This window comes from Pteronotus mesoamericanus, unplaced genomic scaffold, assembly GCF_021234165.1.
Source record: "Pteronotus mesoamericanus isolate MK-2021 breed Mesoamerican mustached bat unplaced genomic scaffold, CSHL_Meso_final contig_90, whole genome shotgun sequence".
Lineage (NCBI taxonomy): Eukaryota > Metazoa > Chordata > Mammalia > Chiroptera > Mormoopidae > Pteronotus > Pteronotus mesoamericanus.
Window position 1 is genome coordinate 18,308,597 of NW_026555277.1, and position 26,922 is coordinate 18,335,518.

The window sequence follows — 26,922 nt, forward strand, 5'->3', positions numbered from 1 at the left end:
AATTTGGGCTCCCAATCATTTTTCTACCCCTCATTGCTGGCATCCAGGGTCTCTAACAAAAATTTGGAAAACATGAACGTTGTCTGAAAAACATGAACGTTGTCTGAAAAACGTACCATGCGGAAATCTAAGCAGGGGACAGTTGGGAAGTAGGTGGCAGATGTGCTGGGCCCATCCTGGTATTTCATTTGCTGAGAGCTCAGGTTACAGAGCTTCCCCTGGCTCCAGGGGCAAATTGTCATTACTGTGCAAAAAGCCCCGTGGTGTGGGAATGATGGGTCCACTCTAATGTCTGAGCAGGAAGGGGCTGCTGCCGCTGCTGCCACGCCAGGGTGGAGATTCTGAATATAGCACTCAGGGGCCAGTCAGCTGGAACTTCTTCCGCCTCTGGAACGGCAACTCGCTAAGTGTGACTTCTTCGGTGGCTGCGTTCTGCAGGCACCGTGTCTGCACTGGGAGCAAAAGCAGTCCTGTCCAACGGAAGCAACGCATGTTGAAGCGCGCCCCTCTGCGAAGGAAAGAACTGATGGGCATTCGCTGTGGGTAGAAACTGCAAATGTTCGGGAATGTTGGGTGATCTTGGCTGGAGTCTCCATAAGACCAGAGGAAATATGTCTAGAAAGGGCACCAGCCTCACAAGAAAGGGAACCAGATTGCAGGAAGTCTCCTCGAAGGATGGGAACAGTGTGAGTCAGACCTTGAAGGACCTTTATTTTTCCCACAGCCCTAGTGTGCTGTTTGTTTTTTGCACAGAACTGTTGGCTGGTGGGCTGGCTGCTAGAGGAGAAGGGCCCTGGTGGGCTGTTGAGACCTTCCCAGAAGCCCCAGAAGAGGAGCCACTACCCCAACACAACCCTGCAGTGAGGCTTGGTTTTAATTCTGTACCTTCTTGGACCTCAGTTTCCCAGTAGATAAGACCAAAAAAATAATACTTCCTTACCCTCCTACCACTCTCAAAGGGATGCCACACAGACAAATCACTTTGAACTTTCAGATGAAAGGTGCTCTATAAACCTGAGGTCTCATCAACTGTAATTGTTACGGTAATTATTTTAATGATAATAATGATGATAATGGGAGAGGGGGGCGGGTGGTGGGCGGGCGGTGAAGAACCCTCCTGCGTTGAGACAAAGAAAAACTCTTCCATTAAAACCTGCATCAGGATTCCTTCTGCTCCCAGCACTCAACCATCCCTTTCAAACTGTCGATTCCTGGGCTGAAATATTATTTACTCTTTTTTCCCCCTTCAATAAAACAATGATTTGTTCCACCGTTTCCCTCTCGCTCACTCTCTGGTGTGTCTGGCTTCGCCCTGACAGCTCAGCCATGGACTGTTTACATGTCTCGCTCACCCTCCAAGACTCTGGTTCAGCTCCAGTGACACCAAAGGCAGGAGAATTCTCTCTCTGTGAGGAATCAATTACTTCCGCTGACACTCTATTACTAGCCCTCACATCTTCGGCTTCCAGATGGAGAGTGAGGTGGTGGGGCGGGGGGTGGCTGGGAATTTGAAGAGGATGGCGAGGGGGGCTGGAGGAGACCAGGGGAGTAGGAGGTGGCTGACAGGGAGGCCGACAGACACTATTGTCAGAGTCAGGCCTCCAACTCGTATAAAGACAGAAAGTTCTCTCTCTCCTTGACCGCCCTGCTGGCATCCGGAGGTGACCACATGGCAGGAAGAGGCAAAGAAAAGGAAGGAAAAAAGAGAAAAGGCAAAGACTTGTCCAGAATAGCTAAGGAAATCAGAGAGTCCCCAAGTCCCTAAGCATTGGGACAGCAGATGACATCTCTAGGCACATGAACACAGGTGTCTGAAGGTAGCTTTGAGGGGTGGGTTTCAAATCCCAGTCCTACCATTACTATCTGTGTTATTTCTCAGAGCCTCAGTAGTCCCATCTGTTAAATGGGAATAACGGTAGCATCAGACCTGTCTGTGGGCTGTTGAAGGAAAAAAATGGAACGTTCTCGGTGTAGTAGTATCTGACACCTGTTGAGAGCGCAGTAAATATCTGCCGTTCTTGCCTAACTGATAGTCCCTCCACACCACCTACAAAACATACAGTGAGGCAGAGCAGAGTCTACGCAGGGACTGCTAAGATGCTTGGCTACAAAGCTAGGAAAAAAAAAAACCCCATAAAAAAATCATGTGGACTTTCCTTTATCATGCTTTTCTGAGCCCCACCCCCCAAACTAAGCCCAACTCACATTTCTTTCTTTCTTTTTTTTTCTTTTAAATTTTATTTTGACCCAGCTAACATTTTTCAGGGGTTTTTCTCCATCTACTCTGCAATCAGCATAGATGAGTTGTGAGGCACTATGTCTCCTAATGAAGGACAATTATGAAAGCTCTTTTCTAGAAGGAAAGACAAGGGCAGCTGATGTATTTTTTCCTGAGATGATTTATCCAGGCAGAAGCAGAAGGGTGCAATTAAATTATCTGTTGAGTTTCTCTTAATTCAAAGGTTTCAAGCCCCCTTGCCACTAAAAAGGACAAAGCAAAAGAGCTTAAGAAATATATAAATATATATATATATATATATATATATATTCCCCCCCGCCCCCGCCTCCCTGTAGAATTCATGACTACAGGAAAACACACAAATCCCTTTTTAGAAAAATCTAATTTCTTGACTTGGTCGATTTCCTTTTCCTCTTTATCCTCTCCACACCCAGGGCTCCCACTGAATTTCTGAAGACACTCTCACCCCGTGTAATTAGATGGGAGAATTACATGGAGTTACATGGGGTGAGATGCAGGCCTTCTGGGACCGCTGGGTTCAGAAAAGGTGCCCGGGCTGCGAGGCGGAACAAGTGGAATTGTGCATTAGAAAATCTCAAGTGATTTTTCTCAATCAGAAGAGAAAGTGTATCATAAAAAGGACACCCACACTGAAGCTTGCCTTTGGAGAGTTCCAACTGCAACATCGCCTGTTTAAAAACAAATGGTCAAAAATAACGGTTGTCCCAACTGCTCTTTAACCTTGGTAGGAAGAGGAAAATAATTGTGTGGTGTTTTTCCTCACTTCTTCAGTGAGCCGAGTTGCTGGGTGGAGTCCTTGGTCCAGGCTGGTGAGCGTGGGGTCAGCTGCCAGCTGAGCTTGAGTCAGCAGGACTCTTCCCCTTTATTGCACCACATACCTGCAGGGGGATCTGCTTCTGTTATTAGCAGGGTTGTTGCAATACAAAAAAGTATTGCTGCTCATTGGTTCCTTGGGGGAATGAGAATATTCCTGTGGTTGGGCAGGCAGTCATTCTGGAACAATATTATGAGTAACCTGAGGGTCTTTCCTGAGTGCAAGACACCCTCTGAACCACAGAGAACTCTCACTTCCAATTTGATTCTAGAGACTCAGGTGGATGCCTGTAGCTGGACCATCTATTCGCCATCTATTCACAGGAACGAGACGTGTTCAGAAGCAGTCCTGTGGAGGAGTAAACTGACCAGCAGAGTCTAATCCAAAGTGTTACCAGGACTTTCCCAGGCAACTCCACTTTCAGGCATTAAACTGGGGTTCCTGGACATAGGGTATGAGACCAGAGACCCTGGCCAGGGAAAGTGGGGGGCAGCAGAGAATCCCCATAATCTCGGTCTTTCCTGCTTTCTGACCACACCTCTTCTCTGAGATAGTGGGAGTTGCCTGGCCAGAAAATAAAATTAAACAGCAATGCTTAAGCACCTCTTTGCCAAGAAGAGGGTTTGTATCAGCAAGTCACAAGAATGACCCTTCAATTACTGTGGTTCCTGAAATCATTAAATTCTCTCTCCTCCTTGTCTTTGACATGCTGCTCTCTGCCTGGACCACCAGCCATACACACTTCTCCTTTGCCTGGTTAACTTCTCGGGATCAGTACAGGCATCACCTCCTCCAGGGAGCCTTCCCTGATCTACTCAGCCTAGGGTGGATCTCAGTGCGGTGTGCTCACATAACATGTCCATGCCATGTTCCCAGTTAGAACGCACGGTATAGGAGGAGGCAGTAGCATAAGAGTAAAGAGCACAGGTTGCAAAGTAGAGTATTCCAGCTTTCAAACCTTTCTCTGCCACTTGGGTCAGTTGTTTAACTTCTTTGAGCCCAAGTTTCTCCGTCTACACAATGGAAAGAGTAACAATGACTTCATGGGTAATTTTTTTTTTTTTGCAAGAATCAAATGAAATGTTGTAGAGTGCTTAGATGATACTCCACATGTGGCAGCTTTGTCATCAGTTACCATATGTTTTTACTTGCTCCCTCCTCCCAAACTTTAAGTTCCATGAGGGCAAGGAGTACGATTTACTCATCACTGGGTTCCCAATGCTATTAGCATGTTTGGCACATAGTAGGTTCTCAAAAACTATTTTTGGATGAATGAATGAATGGATTATTGACATTTGGGGGTGAGAGACCAAGTCACAGAGAGCTTGGAGGCATCCACTGCCTGTGTCTGATCCTCATGCTGTCATTATGTCACATCACAAGATGGACAAATACAGGAGACAGCTTTGTCAGCCTTCCAGTGCAGATTCATGTTCTGCTGACCTATGTCCCGGTATCTCAAATGTAAAACAGAACTAAAACAATCACCTGCACGCACCTGCCCTAGGGATATAGACATGAAATATGGGATTCATGCCCTCAGAGAATTTACATGCTCAGAACACAAGGTGACCACAGATGAACTAAAGGCAAGCAAGCAAATCAAGGTGATTTGTAATGCTCTGAGTTCAGAGTCAGGGGTCCATAAAAGAGAACTGGAAGTGTCAAGGAGGCCGAGGGGAAGAAGGGAGCATGCAGCTGGACACTGTGGAGGGGAGGGCAAGGAGAGTCGGAGCACTGGCCACTCACAGGGTCTCATGCAGATTTGGCTGTTTGACTAAAATCGAGAGTGTTTAGTGAGCACAGGAAATCAATGTCAGCTGGGTGGGGAGGGCCCAGATTATTGAGATCTGATCTGTTTCCTCTGTTTGCTGTAGTCAATTTATCAACTGCTACCTTTCTAAGATATCATTCCCTTCTTTGGGAGAAAGAGACACACCTTCTAGAATTTCAAGGCCTCCTCTGGCCATGAGTAAAGATGGGAGCAACTGGTTTATCCAGCACACTTAGCCAGAGGCCAAATAGCCCAAACCTAAGATATCCAGAACATGGGCCTGGGGGGAAGGATGGTTTCAGAAGAAAAGATCAGGAGCAGTCCAACTAATGCCGAGGTCTCCATGCACGGATGCTCTTAGACTCCGTGGAGAGCTTGGCTGGACGGAGCGAAGCAGGTACGCTGGCCCTGGGAGCGCGCTGGCTTGGGGCAAAACTTCGACCTTAGCACCAAAACTTCCCAGTAGCAGTTTTCAACCTTCTAATCTCATGGCACATATAAACTAATTACCAAAATTCTGTGGCATGCCAAAAATTATATTTTTTTGCCTATCTGACAAAAAATAGGTATAATATTGATTCATTCACAATGGATGGCTAATCGTTGTGTTGGCTGTTGTCCTTTTTTTAATTTGACGATCTGAGGGAAAGAGATCAGTGCCCCTGACCAAATAGTCAGGTATTGCACGTGTAAAAAATTCTTGCGGCATACCAGCGTGCCTCTTGCAACACACCAATTGAAAATCGCTGCAATGGACAGCAAGACCTCCTGAAGCAAAATCCATACCTATTATAACAGAGTAAAAACAGGTCAGAAGAAGAAGGCCCCAGGAGATAGGCTACCCATAACAGGAAGTAACAGCCAGAGTATTGATCGAAAAAGTCCCAAACTTCCCCATGACCAAACATAAAACATACTAACACAGTTGCTAATTTATTGTGCATCTGCATTAACAATTAATTATTATCATTGTCACAGTTTTGCAGATGAGGAAACTGAAGCCTGGGAAGTTTAAAAAGTCAACAGTAACTGAACTCTGAATCTATCTGATCCAAATATGATGTATCCCAGCTAGCTTGTCATGAAAGGTGAAGTTTAGAATTAGAAGGCTGAATCATCAAAAAAAAGGAAAAAGAAAAAAAGTTGACTCTTCTTGTTTTAGGAGACTGGGAAGTGTGGCACATGTTTCAGAAGGCCCTTTATCAGGGAAACCGTTTAGAAAGAATTTTTGGAACTTTAAAGGGATATGTTTCAGTACCTGGAAATTTCACTTGGATGGAGGGTTATTCTGCAATGACCCTGGTAAATCATATATTCTTGAGCTGAACACACATGTAAAGTCATTAGTGTAGGCTTCTGTGTGGGTTTTTAGCCTAAGAAACATTCTTTCAAGTTTTTTTAGTGGCTTTTGCACTTTGTAAAACACATTCTTCAGGATACCCATCCGGAAATGATCAATTCTCTTTTTTGGGGTATTTTTAAAAAATTGTATTTGTTTTCCATTACCATGCATCTGCCTTATACCCACTCCCTGCAAGGAAATGACCAGTTCTTAAAAGGCCCCAGGCTCTCTCAATGCTGGCTTCGCTGGTGGAGCCTCTGGGGTGGGCCGGGATGCCAGGCCTCCGTGACGAGGACTCATGAATCAGCTGTGTCTCGTATGAGGTGGCTGTTGTTCAAAATGCATAAATTTTAGATTTCAGAAATGGAAAAGTGTTCAGTTTTGTGAGCATATGCTTCTAAAACCCATGCGTTCAGCCTCTTGGCCGATGACTCAAGTCAAAGGCAGCAAGCAGGAGCCTCTCCTCACCACATGAAATGAAGTGGCTTCTCCCTGTTTGCTCAGATGGCCCGAGTCCTGCCCTTCTGTCCCTGGGCCACACCAACCTGGCAGGGCCACAGGGCCCTCTGGTTTCTGTCCGCAGCAGGTGACTGGGCTGACCAGGTGACTGGGACCACCGACTCCAGAGCAGCCTGAGGGTGCTGGGGGTTTGGGTTTCGAGAATGGCCAGAGGGCACTGACTCAGGCAAGCTGAGGCTTGTGAGTGAAAGTTTCCAAGCAGACAGCGCAATTACAAGGAACAAAATTCACAAGCAAAGATTAGAGGAAGAGGTCTCCGTCTGGGGTTTAGTCAGTAATGGCCTAGACCAATGATTTCCAACTGGTGCACCACGAGAATTTTTAAAACGTGTAATACCTGACTATTTATTCAGGGGCACTGACCTCTTTTCCCTAAGCCAATCTAAGGCTTAGATTGTCAAATTAAAAAAAAAAAAAAAGACAACCACCAACACCACAATAGCCATCTAGTGTGAATGAGTCAAAATTATACCTTTTTTTTTGTCAGATAGGCAAAAAATTTATTGTTTGCATGCCACAGAATTTTGACAGTTTATGTGTGCCATAAGATGAAAAAGGGTTGAAAATCGCTGCCCTAGACCTTCGGTGGCTGATGTCAAGGGTGCCAACTGCACTGGCCAGGACAGCCATCTCCTACCAGGGACTGTTCCCAGGTCCTGCGACAAACCTCTGCAGTTAATCCTGCATGGAGGAAGAAGAGGGAAAAACACAAGAGGGGAAAAGACAAGGCTGATTGTCTGACTTTCTCATTTCTCTTTTTGCAGGGGTGTTACTGCTGTGTTCTCTCATCAGAAGGGCGGTTCAGGCAGTTTTCTCTTGGTAAGCATCCACTCGATGGGCTTCGGGAGCCAAATCCAATTCGAAACATGCACCCGAAATGAAAGGAGAAAGGAGGCTAATTTCCTTTGATAGTAAGTGCTTTCCCAACCCAGGAGCTCCCTTAGAACAGAAATGAGAGAGGGAAAGAGAGGAGGAACAAGACAGAACTTCCAGGACTTCAATTAGATTAATTGTTCCTTTCACAAGGAAGTGAACAAGGCAGTCGTGGGGAGAAGCCTATTTATTCTGAATGCAAATGGCCAGGGAAGAATGTTAAAAATACCTTGCAGAGTGAGAGGTTGGGAGAACCGGATGTGTCTTTCTAAATACAAAAATTAATCAGAATGAGAGAGAAACGGGGAGTGGAGGGGAAATGGGGGAGGGAGGAAAATGAAGGATGAGGTTAAGTAGCAGAGGCTTGACCCCAAAAGACCCTTTCTGACAATTTGGCACTGGAAGAGAGAGACCCCAGAAAGATTTTTTTTCTGACCTTCTGACCTTTCTGGTTCAAGCCAGAAGCATTGAATGGGGGAGTGCGAAGGAAAACAGGAAGCTACTTAGTGAAGATGATAAGCCAGAAGATAACCTGTCACTGGCCTGCTTCCTCTACTCTAACCCAGGCAAGAAGCTACTTTGTCCCTCCTCTACAAGGGTCTTCAACCATCCGAGTCCTCCCCGTCCCTGGAACTGAGTCCAGGAAGGGGGAAGGGCACCCTGCAGGCACATACAGGACACAAGCCTGTTTTCCTGGCCTCTCACACTTCAAAACACGTGTAAAGCCATGCTCACTAGCTCCTCAGTTTTTCTTTCCAAAGCCATGCCTTCTCCCTCAGCCACTATGAATATACATAAGATGACCTCTTCGCAATTTCCCTGGGAGATTTGCTGGCATAAGCATAGCAGAATTTGGCCCTCAGTCGAGAGAGGTGCTTAGTCAAACTTCCCTGAGCTCAGACCCAAGCTCTCTGTGCATTACGCTTCAGTTTGTGCCAACCTTCTGCAGCCATGCCAGAGGCCCCAAGAGCAAAAACACCTTATAAAGCAGCTCTTCTAACAGAAATTCTCGGTAAAGATCACTGGCAGGAACTGGGCAGCCTTGAGATTCTGTGCAAATGTAAGCAAGGGTATGCGCTTAACTTAGACAAAGAGGAACTGATGAGCTACCCTGTGTCAAGAGATGATCTGCAATTAGACACTCCGTCTTGTGACTCTCTGTCACATGAGGATCTATCCAGGAAACGCTTGGGTTTCCAACAAAGACTACCTCTTGTTGGGGGAAAACCGTTATGTATCGTAGGTGAAAAAAGGAGGATTACAATGACTTTGATTCACAGCTTCACAGTCCAGAGCTGCTTACAGAGGGCCCTGTCTCCTGTACAGGGAAGCGCTGGCTGGACCTAGGTCTTTGTCCTCTACCTTCCCCACCAGCGGGCCCCTTCATTAATTTTTTAGTACTTGCAATGCCTTGGCCACAAGAAGGGCTCAGCCTATTTATTAATTATAAGGGGGCACGGAACGCCCATCGGAGCACTGGCACATTGTAGGAGTTCATCGGGAGCAGGACAGGATCGCCTGCACCTTCTTTCCTGCACAGAAAACTTCCCCTTGGTTTCAGTGACAAAAATATTGTAAGACAGAGCCCTCTAGATGGTACAAAGCACATTTTTGACAGGACCATGCTGCCTGCTCCCTCACCTTAACTTATAGGGCCCTAAGTGTTAACATGGCATTTCTGAAGTGCTCGCAGCTGTCTGAATGTCCACGTGGTGTCTCCTAAGCCACGCATTTCCACAGTGACAGAACTGATGTTGTGAGACCAGCTGAGTCACCTCGGGTGACTGACTCAAGTTCTCCGTGCTTTGGTTTTTCTCACTGGCAAAATGGAGGTCGTCGCGACCCCAATTTCCCAGGGCTGTTGTGAGAATTGAATGGATTGACACTTATAAAGCAATTAGAAGAGTGTTTGTTAGATAAATCCAGCTTTGAGACTAACCTGTGCAGCTCAGATACCAAGAATCAATGCAAATCTTAGATCTACCAGTGGAGACTCAGATTTTTAACTGTCAGGAAAGCAGCTGCCGCTTCAAAAGATAACAGCCTGATCCTCCATGGCTGGATGCAGAGGAAGTCTCCACTTGGGGATTTGGCCACTATTTTATTAAGGAAGCCAGTGGGGTTCCTACATGTGGTAGCAGCAGTAGAAACGGGGAGAACTCCAGGGGCAGGGGCGAGGGAGGCAAATCCCACAGTCAAGAGCTCTCGCTTTTGTAGTCCATCCCCCACCCCGCCCCCACAGGGAATTCTCCTCACTGCCAGCTTTTGAAGATAGGATGCTATTCTTTACACAGTACACTCAAAAAGGCTCTTCCCTCCATACTAGGGGACAAACTAGGCCTTTATTTCCCCTGAAGAGGAATGCCATCTTGGGTGAAATTCAGCACTGTTAAGCATGACCCGGTATTAGGGGTGTGGCCATCAGGTGGCAGCAAGGGCAGAGGGGGGGCCTCCCCCGCAGCGCGCTTGGGGGGCCGATCTTAGGGGGAGGGAGCGGACCCAGGGGGCGGGTGGGAGTGTCTCACGGATGTGCCTTGTGCCATGGACAGGACATGCTTACTTGCAATCATGCTTCTCGATTTCAAAGTGAGGGTTGAAGTTGAGGACAATCTTCTGGTTGGGTTCGGGGGCATAAACAATCCACTCGCAGTTCTGGTGGGACGGGTAGTCCTGGGGGTAGCCCGGGGAGGTGATGTAGCCAGCATCTTTGGAATTCAAACGGCCTCCACAGGGTGGGTCTGAAAGAGAAGGCAAACAACCCAAAGAACTTCAAATATGTTCCTGCATTTTCCCCCCCTTTCCCTGTTTCTCTTTTCTTCCAGTGGCCATCCAGAAAACTAACCTGCTTACTCATTCAGGGGAAGAGATTATCAGCTCACCATCCCCGACCCCCCACTCTGGGACCGAATACACACACACACACACACACACACACACGCACGCACGCGCGCGCACGCCCCAAGTGACAATATCCCAGAAAATGGTCATAAATATTCCCAATCACATGCTCTGGGATTAAAAAATACAAGAAAGCTGCAAAGTTAACATCCCTCCTTGCCTTTTCCTGTCTCCCCGCCTTGGCCCGTCTTCTGCGCCTTATTCAAACCTCTCATCTCTATCTTTACCTCATAAATCCTTTATGGTCTTCGGTGTCTCCCAGGCCAGACCAGCCCAGCCCTGGCAGCCAGAAGTAACGGCTCCGGGAACTGACAAGAGTGGTTTTGTGGTGCCGACCCACAAGCAAGGCTGGTAACAATTACATGTGATGCGGAGGAAGCATTTTCAGCTTTGGGCCAGAACAGGCCCTGGAGGGTGATTTCAGCCTTTTTTTTTTTTTTAAAGAAAGAAAGAAAAAGCAAAACCCCCAAACACTTAATTCCACATACACCACAAATTTGATTTATTATTTCATTATACACCGAGTGGAAAATCTGCATTGGAGAATCCACCGACTCTGACCTCAGACTTTCGACAAAGAGTGCTTTGTGCTGAGTGGACGGCTGTGTTTTTTCCGTGCTTGCTGCCCGCTGTCCCTCCTGCCTGGTCACCACCACCAGAGTGTGCTGCTGCTTTGTCCAGCGGGAACCAGCCTTTGGAAAGGCAGCTGGCTGCAGGGGAGCAGCGCCCCCCCTCCCAATAGTGCCTGAGTGCCTGGCTGGGGAAACAGCTTCCCGTGTGCCAGGAGGGGAGGGGGGGATCTTCAAAGGCAGAAAAGGTGGGTGATGACATTTGAAGAATCTCATATATTTGGGAGTGCAGTTCTTCAATCCCCAGGAGGGGTTCCTGGGAAATGGGGGGTTTTGCTTAATACCATGGTAGATCAGAGGACAAGAAGACACAAGAGACCTGGAAATATTCAGAAGCCTCTTGGAGAGTTGCGCCCCTCTTACCATCAATCACGATTTAATATCGCCATCTGCATGGAGCAGCATGGGCCCGTGAATTATGTATTAGGGCTCAGCAGCCACCTTACAGCATGGGTCTCTCTCCCGTGTTCACTCTTTGAGGGAAAGGGTCATGCATTTTTTAACTCTACAGGTGCACTTTACTATTCCCCCTGCCTGTTGGCATTACTGTCTTCCAGAACTCTGCTTTCGATTACGAGGCTGACAGGCTTTAAATGCATAAAAGATGGGCACACTGCACAGTGCTGGTTGGGGCACACAAATCCACACAAGTAGCCTTTTAGGCATCGCGCCTCTGCGAGCTCAAACTGTGCCCTGCTGAACCACCCAGGATCGAATGGATTCGGGTTCCATTTCCTACTGGGTGGAAAACAAAAGCAGGCCATTTCCTCTGGCTAGCAGAGACATCAGCTTCTAATGACCCTGTCCCCTCCCGAGCCCAGGAGGACAATGGGCCCAGGCCTCCTGCACTGATGAGGATGAGCCAGCAGTGAGGCTGATGCGCCACTTCCTCTGCAGCCAGTCCTCGCTGGTTTCCAGGTGCCCACACTCCTCGCTGGAGCTGGGCACCTAACAGCTTTTACCAAGTCAAACTGTGGCCCTTCGGTCCTGGCTCAGGCCTGTGAACTAGGACCAAGAATGCACCTCTGAGAAGGCAGAGGTGTGGGGACTTAGATCACCAGCTGTGTGACCAAGCTGGCGAGGAGAAGAAATTTTCTACTGAGCTTTTCTACAGAAAGAAGAACTGCACCCCCTCCATTGCCCCACCACAGCAAGTTTAAGGTTTCAGGAATGAGAGTAGACACCCATGATCAGGGGGAAAGAGAGGAAATGTCCTCCTAGCAAGGTTTCATTTCTGATCCACACCAGGAGTCATCACTTCCCCACTGAAGCAAAAATTCCAACGGTATATGACCCATGGCTGACTCTCTGCCTTTTCACTGGCACAGAGTTAGACTCAAATGAAAAGGAGCAAGTAACTAACCCATTTCTTTTTTTCTGTCCTTCCTTTACTCGAAGAAAATCAGGGCACTCATTAAAATATTTGAGAGCTCATTAAAACATCTGCTTTGCTTGTGTGTAGTTAGCCTTTTCAATATCCAAACATTTATAAAATCACACTCAGAGACACTCACATCGATACTAAACATACACAGGGCACACATACATATTAGAGATTAACACTGTAGTCTTGCACACACTTTCACACCCTCTCACAAAATACCACACAACGTTTGCACAGACACAGATCCATCAAGATAAATACTAGAATTTCCATCTCTAAGTTTCTTGGAGAAAACTGAATTCTTGAAATATATCAGTAAAAATTGTAAAGGAAACACAGTCCCTCTATGCCTCTTGATAATCGATCTTTCATTTCCAGGTTTGGGGACCCTGCATTCCTAAAATACAATCATGCCCCAGAGAGAAACGGCCTGGGCTTTCTCCTGAGGAGCTATACCATTCAGTCCTTTGGAGGCCTTTACTGTGTTCCAAAAAGAACAGCATCAATGTTCTCTCTATAGGCCCAGCCCAGCCAAAAGAAGGTGGCATTCAAGGGCAAACCCTGATACGCATATAAAGAAGGGAGGTTGACCAGGTTGAAGTTTGGGCTACTGAGCCTGTTTGGTGAGTTGACAAGGGACTTCTTTCTCCAAAGATGTTGTGAATACCTTTCACCTGGGGCAAATTCATTTCCCAAAGAGGAGCAGGCAAACTCAGGCCTGAACTGTTCCGAGAAGTTTTCTCCTACGTCTGAGATGGACCAGGTCAGGACAGATAAAGACCTCAGAGGCCCGAGGATGAAAGGATGGAAGCGGCATCTCTAGACAACAGTATGGCGGTTACCAGAGGGGACGGGGGCTGGGAGGAGGATGAAAAGGGTAAAGTGGGTGACAGAAGGAGACTAGACTTTGGGTGGTGAACACACAACGCAACATAAAAATGATGCATTAGAAAACTGTACACCTGAAACTTAACATGTTTTTTAACCAGTGTTACTCCAATTAATTTAATTTCAAAAAGTAATTTGAAATAAAGGGAATATTATGTTCTAAAGTCATAAAGGTCTGATCCCTACCCCCCCCCAACCATAATGACTACTTAGGTGTTTGTATCTGATATATAAAATGTTAGATTATTTATTATTTTTTAGAGAGAGGTGAAGGGAGGGAGAAAGAAAGAGAGAGAGACCTTGATTGGTTGCCTCTCATATGCCACCCAAACACCCTTTACCTCTAACCTGCAGTTTAGGTATTTGCCCTGACTGAGAATCAAACCAGCAACCTTTTGCTTTTTTGGATGTAGTCTAACCCACGGAGCCACACTGGCCTGAGCAAAATGTTTCCCTTCCTTCTTCCCCGTTCCCTTTCTCCCTCTCCTTCCTCCCTCCCCTCTCTGAGGTGCCCTGCTTTACTGGTGGCCGAAGCACCATCTGATGCTGCCTTGGGGTAACCAGGCCCTGCCCCTCTCCCACAAAACCCAATTTCAGACAATTCACTGGTTCCTAGTATTATCTGATTTTTAGAAAGAATTATGGAGAACGTCTCTTTAAAAATCTGGTCTGCCTTCTAAGAAAAGCCAGCTGGAGTTGTTTTATAGGAACACTGTATGGCCACGACTTGACAAAAATAGTTAAAAACTGAAGCCTGACTACAGTGAGGACTTTTAAATGACCATAATCACAATAGGCAGAGACACCAGGCGACACCAGGCAACAGCCTGCTGGCATTCCCACAATAAAAGAACAATCAGATCACTTGGTTTAGCTGAACTGGAGGAAAAAGTCCTTGGCAAAAACACTGGACGTTAGGACTGGCTGGATGTGAGACTGAGAGCCAGGGCTTTGTTAAGAGTGGGTCTGGGTGAATGGGACCCGGTTACTAGGAAGGGGTGGGTGCTGACATTAGCAAGAAGAGAGATGAAATTCAATGAGTGAATTGGGTTAAGTGTGTAATTTTCAAAATTCTTTTTAAAAGTGTTTGTTTTTCCCGGGAACAAAACTCTACTCTGAACTTCAGTGTGCAAGGCAGCTAAAAGTGGAGCTTTTCTCAGGTGCTGGGACGCAGGGCGGCCAGAGCTGGCACAGGGCCCAGGCCTCGAAGTCCCTCCCTCCTCTCTGACGGGCCTTCTCTGTAAGAACATGGGGGCCTCCTGGAATACGGTCTGAAACCCACAGGACCAGACACCAGGTCCCACCTTACTTTAAAAAGCCACCAAAAAGAGAAAGAGTAGGATGAGAATACATCTATTTCTTACATATACCTGAGGGCTCTTGGTGGAGAAAAGTAGCGGGTCACATTTCCATTAAAATAATATACTTTATTTACTTTATAATTTACTCCTTATCCACAGTATAAATCGTACCCTGTTCCTGTTTCCACAGCATTGTTTTCATTTAATTATTAGTAGCCAGGGCAAAGAAGATTTCTTCTACTTAAAAAGAGAAGGTTGTTGCCTTGCCACTTTGCCAGTAGGAAGTCTTGCGTTGAGTATGGTCATACCCCTGGCAAGCTGTGTGACCTTGGGTAAGCCAGTAAACGACTCTGAGGCTTTGTGTTCTCATCCATAAAATGAGGAGACAGAGTCAAAGGTCAGGTCCAGTTCTAAAATTCAAATCCTATATAATGAGTGGAAAGACCTTATAACCCAGAAATGAAGCAAAAAATTAAAGGCTCTCTACCCTCCTAGACAGCCAGATTATTCACTCAAGGTGTCACACCTGTTTTGTCTGCTTTAGGTAAGCCTAAAACAAAACTCCAGGATTCTTCAGATGAACATGTCTGTCTTGCATTATGGAGAGTTCAAATGTCTCTTTTAATCACATTAGCTCTACTGACGTGAGTTTCTTTTCTTAATGGAGTCTGCGGCTGCATATTTATAAATATTATGGATACACAGTTCTGTGTGTGAGCCTGTCAACAACCGCGATGCATAAAAAGAAAGGCCGAAGAGTTTCTTAAAATCCCTCGCCCAAATCATCAAAGCCCTCTGCCCAGGGTTTTAACTAAATTTTGCCCACTTACCCTGGATAAACTGCTTTTTAAGAGTTTTTCTTTTTTTTTCTTCCTGTGAGCTGAGGCTGGATTTTGTTTTATTCAAAGCGACTTCAGCCTGTCACAAGACAGTCTCATAAAATCTGTATCTTGGCTTAAGCTGGGAAGAAATGAGCCAATCCATCAGCCCAGGAATGCGGCTGTTTGACCACTTCCTAAGGCAACTGGGAAGGGATGCAATCTATTCAATTTATGGGGCCGGGTGGCAGTGAGTGATGCACTCCCGAAGGCACAGCAAATGGAAATCCTTGTGAACTTCTGCAGTGATAAAGTTCAAAATCTGAATAAAAATATCTCAGGGAGGGCAGGAAGGAGGGGATCTGAGAGCAGGAGAGGAGGCCAGCACAAGGGTGTGGAAAAGGAGAACAGAGCACAGCAAATCTCTCTCTTCTAGAACACCTCTAATGATTCACCAAGGAGAGAGCTGGGTATTGGGTCTAGAAATAGGGCTTTGGAAACTCTCTTCCCCTCAATTTGGATTCTGAAAATGAACCTTGGTTTAATCGTTAAAATGTAAGTTTGATGTGATTACTTCCTGACCTCGAATCATGCCACCTGTGGTAACCTTGTTATATGTCATCTTATATCATAAACAAATGCAATTCCAATAGGGCAGCCAATATAATATCATTAGTTTATATTTATGTCCACTCTTTTCCAGCCTTCATTGCAAATGCAATTTTGATGCCATTGATGAGAGATCTGGGATTACAATTCCTGACCATTTCAACAGACATTTGGGGAAGGAAATAGAAGAAGAATAATTTTGAGGTCTCTCCAAAAACCAAAGGAGGAAAAAAATATATGTAATATAATATTTTTTTCATTTATTTTGATTAACCGAAGGCTTATGTTGAAACATCAATGGCTCCCCATTGGTTAGTAAATGAAATCCAAACCCATTGGCCTAGCAATTTGGGCCTTGCATTTAGCCCAAGCTACTATTTCCAACCTTATTTGCAATTATTTTCCACCATACATTCTAAACTGCAGCTTCTGAGCATTACCTCAAACAAACCCGATGTCCAGTTCACAGCTCGCATCTTCCCCTCACCCTGGTACGCCCTTCCCAGCTCCAGACCCCCCCCTCTCCCTCCCTCATCCCCCACAACAAGAGTACCCTCCCCCCTCCCTATCTCAAACGTGGGAGATTGAAGCTCGTCCATGTATGCTAAGGCACCACTTTTCAACCTTTTTTGCATAAACTAATTACTAAAATTGTGCAGCACACCCCAAAACATTTTTTTTTTTTGGTCAATCTGACAAAAATAAAAAGTATGATTTTGATTTATTCACAACGGATGGCTATTGTTGTGTTGGCTGTTGTCATTTTTTATATCCGACAATCTAAGGGAAAAGAGGTCAGTGTCCCTGCCTAAACAGTCAGGCAGTGCATGTTTTAAAGATTCTTGCAGCACACTGGTTGAAAATCGCTCTTCTAAGTGGTGCAAGGGCTCAGCACAGGCATAGCCATTCTCGTGGACCACACACCTTGAGGGTATGGCCCCCTTCTGACTCATCTTTGGTAAACCATATAGAATCAAACCCAGAGCCTTTCCCAAGAGTCAGCCTCAACAAGGTTTGATGAGTTGATAAATTACTATTTGCCTAAAGAAACACCAAAAAAGTATCCGTCGGTATCCCAAATTCTAAGAAAGCTCTGTCGCCCATGGTTTTGCTTCTCTAGCTACAACTCTTTCTTCCCAGCCTGCAGCTGCTATTAAATGTGAATTTTCTTTAGTGATAAACTGAGTGTTTAAATAATTTGCTTGGGATAACAATACCTAGTCATAAGTCAAGAGAGAGTTAGTGTAAACTTTGTCTCCAAAGACACCCTAACCTCAGATAATAATGCAGAAGTTCAAGTGACACATTTTAATTCTAATAATGGTAATAATAATTTATCAGAGGATTTTTCTGGCCCCCTCATGCGAGACCCCCACCATTCCTCCCAAAGGCAAATTCTCGATATCCGTTGTCAGTAGCACCAGGAAGATGCAAACTATTACTTCATCACTAAACTTGTGCTGCTAATGGACTGTCTCTTGCTGGGTTTTAGTTCGTTTCTCGCTGTCCATCCCCCTAACCCTGGCCCCCCAAATGCCTGTTGGGCACATCTGTTTTGTTTTTCCCCTTTATGAAAACAATTATTACTACCACTCTGTCCAGTAATTTGCAATTCCCTTTATCTTTTTCACTGAAAGACTGGCCAGAGCCCTGGTTATCATGGGGATCTTTGGCGGCGTTGAGCAGGGTCGCACTGGACGTGTGCATTAAGCTGGCCGGCAGCCCCAGCCATGCCAACTGCAGGGAGAGCTCTGCTTCTGTTAGTCTCAGGCCCCCTCCCTTTTTTCTGGATTAGATCATGACTCTTTTATGAAGACCCAGAGGGAAATGGGATTATTAAGAGTCTTGCTGGGTAAAAGCTATTTTGTCTTTATGATGACTTTTTTTTGAGTTCAGCTGCTGAGGGGCCTTAATGCCGGAGTAGAAGTTATTACACATTTGGGGTTGGGGGGGGCACCTTCAACACTGTGATCCCTGCTGAGCACACTTTCCTGATGAAGGATCGAAGATAAGAAAAGGAAAAAAGGGGGAGAGACTTAAAAAAAAAATCAGTAGAGGCGAGAACACAAAGTGGAAGAACAAGAAGAAAAAAAAGATGCAAAGAGAAGAAGTAGATCTAAGATGAGAACCCAGCGGAGAGTCTCCTTCTCTGAAGAACAGAGTGCTGAGAGATCATCCGAAGCTTATAAAACACAGGCAAAGGTTTCGTGGGGTAAGAGCTGGGAAGGAATAATTAGTTACTTATTAAAAAAACTCATAAAAATAACATAAACTTACCAAGTGATTATACTGTGTTTTCTGTAATACAGTTAACCCCACTGAAGCTGTTTTCTTTTTTCAAGAATTTATTCGCTTATTTTTAGAGAAAGTGAAGGGAGGATAGAAATATCCATGTGAGAGAGAAACATCAATCAGTTGCCTCTAGTACATGTCCCAACCAGGGACCGAACCCACAACCCAGACACGTGCCCTGACAGGGAAGCGAACCAGAGACCTTGTGCTTTGGGGAATGATATCCAACCCACTGAGACATACCAGTCAGGGCTAAAACTGTTTTAAAGAAGAAATGACTTCAGAATAGGCAGATGATAGTACCTATGGTGCAGGCTATATTACTATCCAACACATCTTACAGACCAGAAAGCTGAGGCCCAGAGAGATTAAGTATTCTGGATCACAGAACTGGCAAGTGGCTGGGCTGGATTTTAAACCCAGGCGGTCTGTCTCCCGTGCCTCAGAAGCTGGAAAGCCCAGTGAAGGTCTCCCCAAAGCTTCTGTGTGACAAACTTACTTAGTGGCATTTAGAGAAGCACGCATGTTTTGCCCGTTTGTAACTCCCTTTTCCATTCCCGTGCCTGTCATCTGTCTGTGTGGACAATGGGAGACGTGTTCAAGGCTGGGGTGTGAGAGGGCTGGAAGCACTTAACACCTTCTCTGCTCCCACTCCCGCTCCCCCAGGCACCCTGCTCCTTGTCCCCCTGGCTCCTTCCTGTGTACTGGAAGCCAGGGTGTGTGTTTTGGGGGTGTGGGGGGGTAGAGAGGATGCTGAGGCCAGAAACTATGTGTCAAAACATGGGAGGGATTTTTGTTGGCAACTCCCCTTTTCTCCTTTCTTTTCAACCCTACTCTTCATCTATGCCAAATACCACGTTGTTATTGTTCTACTGGATAAGAGCAGCATTTTCAGAAATCGGGGATTTATTTTTATAGCACAGCTGGTCTGCCAAAGGTCACATAATTTGGCAATGTTCCCAGTGGTTAAAAATTAATTTCTCCTTATTAATACAACCAAGGTCCCATAGGATCAGAGCTCAGCCTTATCTAAACTTGACAGTTTCCTAAACCTTTAGAAGATGCTTTCTCCTAAGGGGGCCAGCCACACTACAAGGCCGCTGTGTCCAGGAATCCAACCCCACTGAATCCTGAATCCTGTTACGTAAGGAAACCATTAAGCCCCTTGGCCACTTCTCATGAAGGCAGAGAAAGCTTTGAACAATGCTGTAGGCTCTCCAGCACAAACTTCCACAGTATCTTCCAGGAGTGGGTTAATTTTTTTTTTTTAAGTGAGTTCCATACCTGGAAGGAACAGTACAAAGACTAACTTTTGGGGATCAAACACACGCCTGCTACTCGAGGAAAGTGCCTCAGAGGCGGTCCAGTGGCAAATGACGGTCAGATGATATAATAATCACATATGCTAACGATATTATAAACTACTTCTCAGGCTTCACTCTTCAAGCCCTTCCTTGTCACCGTAAGAAACTGAAATGGTATTACACTTCTGCTCTCTCCTTCAAGAATGGGAAACCACATCTTTATTTCTTAAAGTCTTTCCAAGCTTGACTTCTGGAGAATATATTCTGAAAATTCTTTACCAATGAACTGAGTTCTGAATTCTGTCAACTCAGAATTGCCCCACACTTTGTAGCACCCAAAGTCAGCTCATTCTCTTGACTGCTTAAACGAGCAGCTCAGTAAAAAACACCAGGCAGGGGACCCAGAATTTTCTAGTCCATGGTGCGAGCCCCTGCCCCCCACCCCCAGGCCCAACTGTTATTTGCATTAATGCCTCTCAATTCAATGCAAATGAACTGGCATTGGGGCTCCTCGCTTCTTCTATACCATGAAGTGAGAAAAGGACCTTTCATTGCCCCAGTGCGGACTTTACATTCAATAGCAGGGCTGAAAGCCATTTGGTAGACAGCAGGAGTCCTGTCTGGATAGCCTGGGGTTCCAGTCACTTCCCACCTTTCATTTTGCCAGTTGGGTGCTCTGTAGCTTAATCTGAGGGGTCCACAGAATGACAAAAAGTCCAAAACTGCTGTGCACCCTGGGCATTCACAATCCTACCAGGCACATCTTGGACAAGAAAGGGCTTGCCCTGAAGCCCTCACGGGAGCTCTCCTCTTCCCACTGTTATGCACTGTGTGCTCTGTTGGCAACAGACAACAGTTTCACTACCTCCCGTGGCAGTTTATGGGGTAAAGTTTACTGGGTACCTATGGAATGCAGGCATGGGACCAGTCCCCACGGTCTAGAACAGGCTGTCTGTGCGGAATGTAGAAGTTGATAGTTTTGTTGCAAATTATTATGGCTGCTCATAATTATCCCTCATGGGGGAGGGAGGACAGGCTAAAAAATAAACCCTCTTCAAACCCTAATCCGGCGCCTAGACCGTCATTGCTTCTCTTTCAGGAGTTGTTTGAACTCAGACCTGTCTCCACAGCCAATTTACACCTCTTATCTGATCATTTCAGATGGAAGGGTGAATTGCCCATGTCTGCCCCTGTCTATGGCAATGGTGTTAAAACCAAAGCACCGTCAAAGCTCTTTAGGCAGAGGAGGGGCATGTGGTGTAGTTTATAGGGTCTGGGTTCTTTTGGCCCCAAGCAGTGTGGACACTGGGGCTGGGAGTTGCCACCTTCTGAAGAAACCCATTGTCAGGGCCTGAATGATTTCCTGAGCGTAACCTAGTCCCCTGCGGACCACAATTAACTCCAGCAAAGAGGAATTTCGTGGTCAGGCGCTGACAGGGAATGGCTAGCGCCAGGGGGCTCTCCTCTCCGTCTGAAACCGAAAAGGAAGGGAGGTGGAGGGAGGGAGGCAAGCAGTGAGCACATGCCAATAAACCAGGACATGCATTCCCTCCCCTTCCAGACAAACTGAACCAGAGCGGCAGAAGCAGCAACATGGATGAGCCGGATTGTCACAAGCGTATGTTCGTGATACAGTTTTTCCTATAAGTCAGTCAGGCAACTGCTTGGCTAGGCTGCCTGCTGAGCAGCCCGGCACCAAGAAGTTAGATAAGAGTGAACATGGTAAGTATGCTATTCCCTCAGCTTTTATTGCATGCAGGTTCACTAAGAGTAGAACATCAACATACATCAATATCCTACTCACAGTCTAACAATCTAAAATATAACACACACACACACAGAGCAATCAATGGGGAATAATGAACCCGGGTCTAAGACTCAGTCTGCAGGTCTGAGAGCGGCACGAGGGAGTCCAGAGTCTTGCAAGGAAGGATCTTTGGAGCCAGGTGGGCAGCAGGGCAGACGAAGTCCTCAGCCCACCAGGCCAGAGCCTCTGGTGGCCGGTGCCAAGGCAGACAGGCGTGGCGTGGAGTGCCTCTTTCTCAGCAGTGCTCTGGAACCGGCCTCAGTTATACCTTGACAGTGTTGCACTCCACCCTTCTGAGTTTTTTGATAAGTGTCTTGGCACCCTAATGGCAAGTGGGGAATGTGCCCAGAAGCCTATCCCTGGGTGGTCCTACTCTGCAGATGTGGCTGTTCTGATCACATGTGTAGGTATCTCAGATGGGTTTGCTCTGACATAGATGGTTTCCCTCTTGAACCAAAGTGTCACGGCTGACTGGAAGTCATCTTGGTTGACATGAGTGACTCCACTTTGTTTTGTGTACTTTATGCTATCCTGATCGGCCAATGTCATTGTATTGGTCCTGCTCTCCACAGATGGATCCCCTATGCTTGGTTTGGGAAGTTGGTTCCACCTTAATACTCCCTTGATTCCCTGGAGGGGTCTACCGATTTTTTCTACGACCATCCCCCTCCAGCCCTGAAGTCTTAGCTCTGCAGAGTGCCCTCTCCCTGCCCCTAGCAGCCAGGCGCCCTGACCTGGTGGGGAAAACTACGGTGCAGTCAGCCCCAGGGGAAATGTGGGGGCAGTCATTTAATCACAGCCCACCTTGCCTCCCTTATATTGTGTTGATATTAAAAAGAAATCAATCAGTAAAAATGAAGCATTGGCCGTGAATATTTCTTTTTCTCACGTGGAAAAGCAAAGAGCCAGGCGGCGGGGGAGGGGAGGCTTGCCAGCTACTGCAGAGGTTTCTTCCAAGCAGGGAACTGCAGCGGCGACTTAACTTTCTGGCAATGGGCAGCCTCTAGGAAAAGCCGCAGGCTTCTCCCTGGTGGTGTCCTTAGTCAGGAGGAGGGGAGCCGGTGCTGGAGGAGTTAGAGTCTGCCAACTTTGCCCAGGCTTGAGCCTCGGTTTTGCTTTCACTGGGAATATTTTTGCCTAATAGAATGTTTATGGATCGCTCGGCTGTTTCTGCTGCGTAGCCCAAACAAATCGATGCGGCATTAGAGACGGCACTGGGGGTTGGGGTGGGCTGGGGGCCACCGAGTCCGCACCACCACGTGGATGCCCCAGCCGCGTGCTCTTCACCTGTTTCGGAGCACCGGCGGGCGCTCGGCGCGCAGCGCTACTAGAGGCGGTGCAAGTTGCGCGCATTCCCGCGGCTCCTTTCGGTCTCCCTCTCTCCGCCCTCGGCTCGGAAATCCCACCCCGACTTCCCGCCACCCAGCACAGCCAGAGCTCGGATCCCCAGCCCCGCCGGCCCCGGGCCTCAGCTTCAAAGCCGGCTCTCCAGGGGTGGAGGGAGGTTTGATGCAGTGCGGAATGGAACACGGGAAGGCAGAGGGGGAGCCTCGGACACGGCCTGACCAGCGGGGCCGGAGTCTCCTAGCCCGAGCAGAAGGGAGACAGAAAGACGGTGGTGCAACGATCTGGCCGGGCAGCGTGACAAGGAGTCGGGGAGCCTGGTGCGCGCTACCCGCCAGTCCCAGAGGCCGCACGCCGCTAGTCCATTTGCTCAATTGCTCCTCCTCTTTCTCCTTCCACCCTCCTTTCTGACTCCTCGGAATGGGTTCCCGCCGTCGCTGCAGCCGGCTGGGCCCAGCCCCTCCCGGCGCTCACCGGGTGAGTCAGAGGTCTAGCTGGGCCTCGCCCTTTGCCACCCGCCGCCAGCTGCCCGGGAGCTAGTGGGCTGCTCAAACGGAAAGCGCGAGCAGCCCGGGGCTCGCGATCGCCTTTTCCGGGGGCTGGAGAATATCCCTGGGCGGGTCCCAGCTCCGCGTCTCACCGAAAGGGTGACTTGCCCCGCGCTCTGCGCCTCTGGGCTTCTCTCGAAGTGACGTAGCGAGGCTGCGGGGTGAGGGTGGGGGGCTCTGCAGAGAGAGCGGGAGGCAGGTGGCGGAGCGGGAGTGGGTCCCGTTCCGTCTCGCGCACACACACGTACACACTCCACACAGTGCTCAGGGACAGATGTGCAAACATCTGGGGTAGAAGATGTCCCCCGTCTTCACGACCCCTCCTGCTCTGCCCAACACACAGAATCTGAAGTTGTGTGTGTACATGTGTGTGAGTGTGTGCGCGTTTTGCCGGTGTGTGCGCCAGTGTCTGCGCACTCGCGCACCGGGGCCTACCAGAGACTGTGCCTGAATACAGAATACACTGTGGGCATCCTTACCGCGCGCTAGCGTGCGAATGCACACACACACACACACAGCGAATCACACAAACATACATAATTTATGCAGCCTTCAGGTCTGTGGGAGGTAATCTCATTTCACTTCAAACTGGGAACTTGGAATTAAGGTAAGAAGGAATGGGGAGGCACAGGTAATCTCTCCCCAAGCAAAGACCCGTCATGGCAGAGAAGGCTTAGCAAACGTGTGGATTTGAATAGCAAGGGCAATCTGGAATTTTCTTCCCCCTCAAATAAACATCCGAGCTTAAAGTAGGGTGTGTGTGCGCCTTAGGAGGTGAGAACCAGAGTACCGGGCACAAACTTCCCCTTTAGTCAAAGCTGGCTCCCACTGGACCCACCAGCCGTTGTGATGGAGGGAGGCGCCCAAGAGGCTGCAAGGGGTTACCCTACGCCGCAGCTGTAGCTTTGGGAATGCTGCTGGGTAAGCACGCAGGAGGGCTTTTTCTCCTTTCTCTTTCCCCTCTTTCCTCCGGAGGTGGTTTCCTCATTCTCAATCACCTGTAGCAGCTTCTGAGAGTTTTGTCAGATTCCAGACACTGTTCCCAGGGGGAAGAGGCTAACCCTGGAAAGTGGTGTGGGGAAGGAAGGACAAGCCCCACCACAGATTCTCAGAAACCAGAGATCCCTGCTCAAGTGCACCCCGGTGCCAGCTGCCCCTCCACACACACATACCCGCACAAATGCTGGCCCTGGGCATTCGGGGCCTTCAGTCCTTATCTCTGCACTCAGTCCACACACCATTTTTGGCAGTGGCTGAGGACAAATTCCACTCAAAAGTTTCTAACCACTTCACAAGAGAGACCTTGGAGGGCCACATAGTTTAACTAATGATAATTTTTTAGAAGACCATGATCTACTTTCTCAGAAAACACATGGATGCAGGAAAGAGAGCAGGGACGAATAACCGCCTTGGTTGCCAGCAGCGCCCAGCTCCAAGCCCCCTAGCGCAGCCGAAAGCCAACTTGCTCCATCGGCCCGAGCCCTGCGATTTTGAGGCGTATCCGCACATTCTGCAGAGAATCCACAGCACTGGAAAACCAGAACTAGTCTCTTGCCTTTCCCAAGCCCTTCAGTTAACATTGCTCAATGTAGCTAAGTGGAGGGAATGCAAATGATTTATATTTCGCTGGCGAGGTTGAAGAAACTCAAGGGAGATGTGCTCTGCTTCAAGAAAGGGAAAAAAATTCCCAAAAACTGTAATGCAAAAAGGCTTTGTAGTATTTTTAAACCTTTGATTCAGTCCATATGTGACATCTGAACACCGCCAAATTCTGTCTATGTTTCAAAACACCACACACACACACACACACACACACACACACACACTCTCTCCTAGCAGGAGAATAAAGTTGGGTTTTCGCAGCAGTGGTGGTGTAAGGTAGGGAGGGCCGGCTGGGGTCTCTATTTAAATTACTCAGTATTGAGGAAGCCTCTTTTCTGTGCCATTCCTTGTGCTCCCCACCCCCTGCATTAGCAGTTACTTTTAAAGGGAAAGCATGTTGAAATGAATAGAAAAAACTTTAAGGGGCTTACCTGGTTGGCCTCTCACTTCGCGTCCTGAAAAGTAGAGAGCTAAGAAAACCCAGGTGAGAGGCAACATATCCATTTTGGAGAAAGAGGCTCTCTCCAGAGCTGGATTTGTAGGTTTCTTGTGTAATTGTAAGTCTTTGTGTTTTCTCGCTCTTATGTCTTCCTTACAGTGTCTTATGCAGAGGTTTCTGATGGTCAGTGTTTCCTTCCTGGGTTCTGGCGGCCCGTCTTCACCTTTATTCTTGCTGGATCCCCACCTCACCAGGAAGAGGGTCGCTCTTGAAATCAGCCAAGAGGGTGCAAACCGGGAAGAGGGGACGGGTTTCCTCTCTTAAAAACAAAACGGATCTATGTCCTCTCCAGTTCCTCAAAGTATCATTTCCTTTATCCTACAACATCACGAATATTTCCCGAAAGCCAAGCGTAAAAAAAAAATTTGAATAAAAATAAAAGCCGAGACTTGCCTCGGGCATCACACTGCCCCCGGGCAGCTGTGTGATCTCAGAGACGTAAACTGACACACATCCCCCGGCACCCGGGACCCACACGAGGGCGGAGGCACCCACCGCCGCACGGCCGGAGTAGGAGGCGGCTGGCTGCCCGGCTCTTGCCCTCGCCGAGTTCCCCTAGCGGGATCCTCCCCCAAGGGCTACACCCGTTTAGCTAGCCTCGAGAAGGCAGTCTGAAGGAGGAAGCCGCTGGTGCTGCTGCTGTTGCTGCTGCCGGGGCGGCGGAGGCGGCTGGGATCGCCTGGGAGTGAGCGAGCCCCTCTCCGAGTTCGCTCGCGCCCGCCTTCACCTCCACCTCGCCCAGCGCCTGGCCGAGTGTCTGCGCGTCTGAGGATGTGCTGGGGGCGGGCTGCGGGCTGCTGCCTCGCTCGCGTTCTCTGCTTCCCCTCCGGCTCCCCCCTGCCTTTTCAGGCCGAGCAGCATGTGGATGTCAGAGCCGCGGCAGAGCTATCCGATTACGCGCCGGCTCAGGGCCCGCCCCTTCTGTGTTCCTGATTAAAGAGGCAGCCGCGGAGACGCGCGGCGCAGAGCCGAGCGCCGCGGCACCAAACTCGGGCGGGGCGGTGGCGGCTTCCCCCGGGCCGCAGCCGGATCAAAGTTAAGGCAGCTCCCACCCCGCCGCCCCACTCCCACCCGGAACCTCCCGCCCACCCTGGGCTCCTCAGCTCCTGGCTACGCCGAGCCGCCCGTGCGTAAATGCCCCGGAGAAGGAGCGCCCCCGGGCAGCTCCAGGGCGCGCTGCCCTTGGCCGCGTCGCCGCCGCCCAAGGGAGACTCCGCGGGAAACGGGGAAACCCTTGTTCCCCCAAAGTCCCTGACTCCGATGCCACACACGTAGAACCCAACACAATGCCACGCGCAATGGCGTTACAAGAGGAGTTGGGTGGCGCACGGTGTTTGGAGTAGCGAGCGAGACGGCAGCTCAGCCATGCGTTCGCTCAGGCAGCAGTGCGTGGCGGCGACACACAACGCACAGCCCC

The 26,922-nt window shown here is 48.2% G+C and overlaps 1 protein-coding gene across 4 annotated transcripts in view; it reads right to left on the bottom strand.

Moving 5' to 3' along the window:
* The window catches only part of NRP2 (neuropilin 2), a 114,514-nt gene extending 88,186 nt beyond the window's left edge, over positions 1-26,328 (bottom strand). For all 4 annotated transcript variants that reach the window (XM_054585771.1, XM_054585770.1, XM_054585773.1 and 1 more), the window contains exons 1-2: positions 25,438-26,328; positions 10,143-10,320 (exon numbers count right to left, since the gene is read on the bottom strand). In XM_054585771.1, coding sequence (XP_054441746.1) covers positions 10,143-10,320; positions 25,438-25,510 — 251 coding nt within the window. In that variant the 5' untranslated portion in view covers positions 25,511-26,328. The remainder of the gene's footprint in view (positions 1-10,142; positions 10,321-25,437) is intronic.
* Positions 26,329-26,922: the final 594 nt, after the last annotated feature.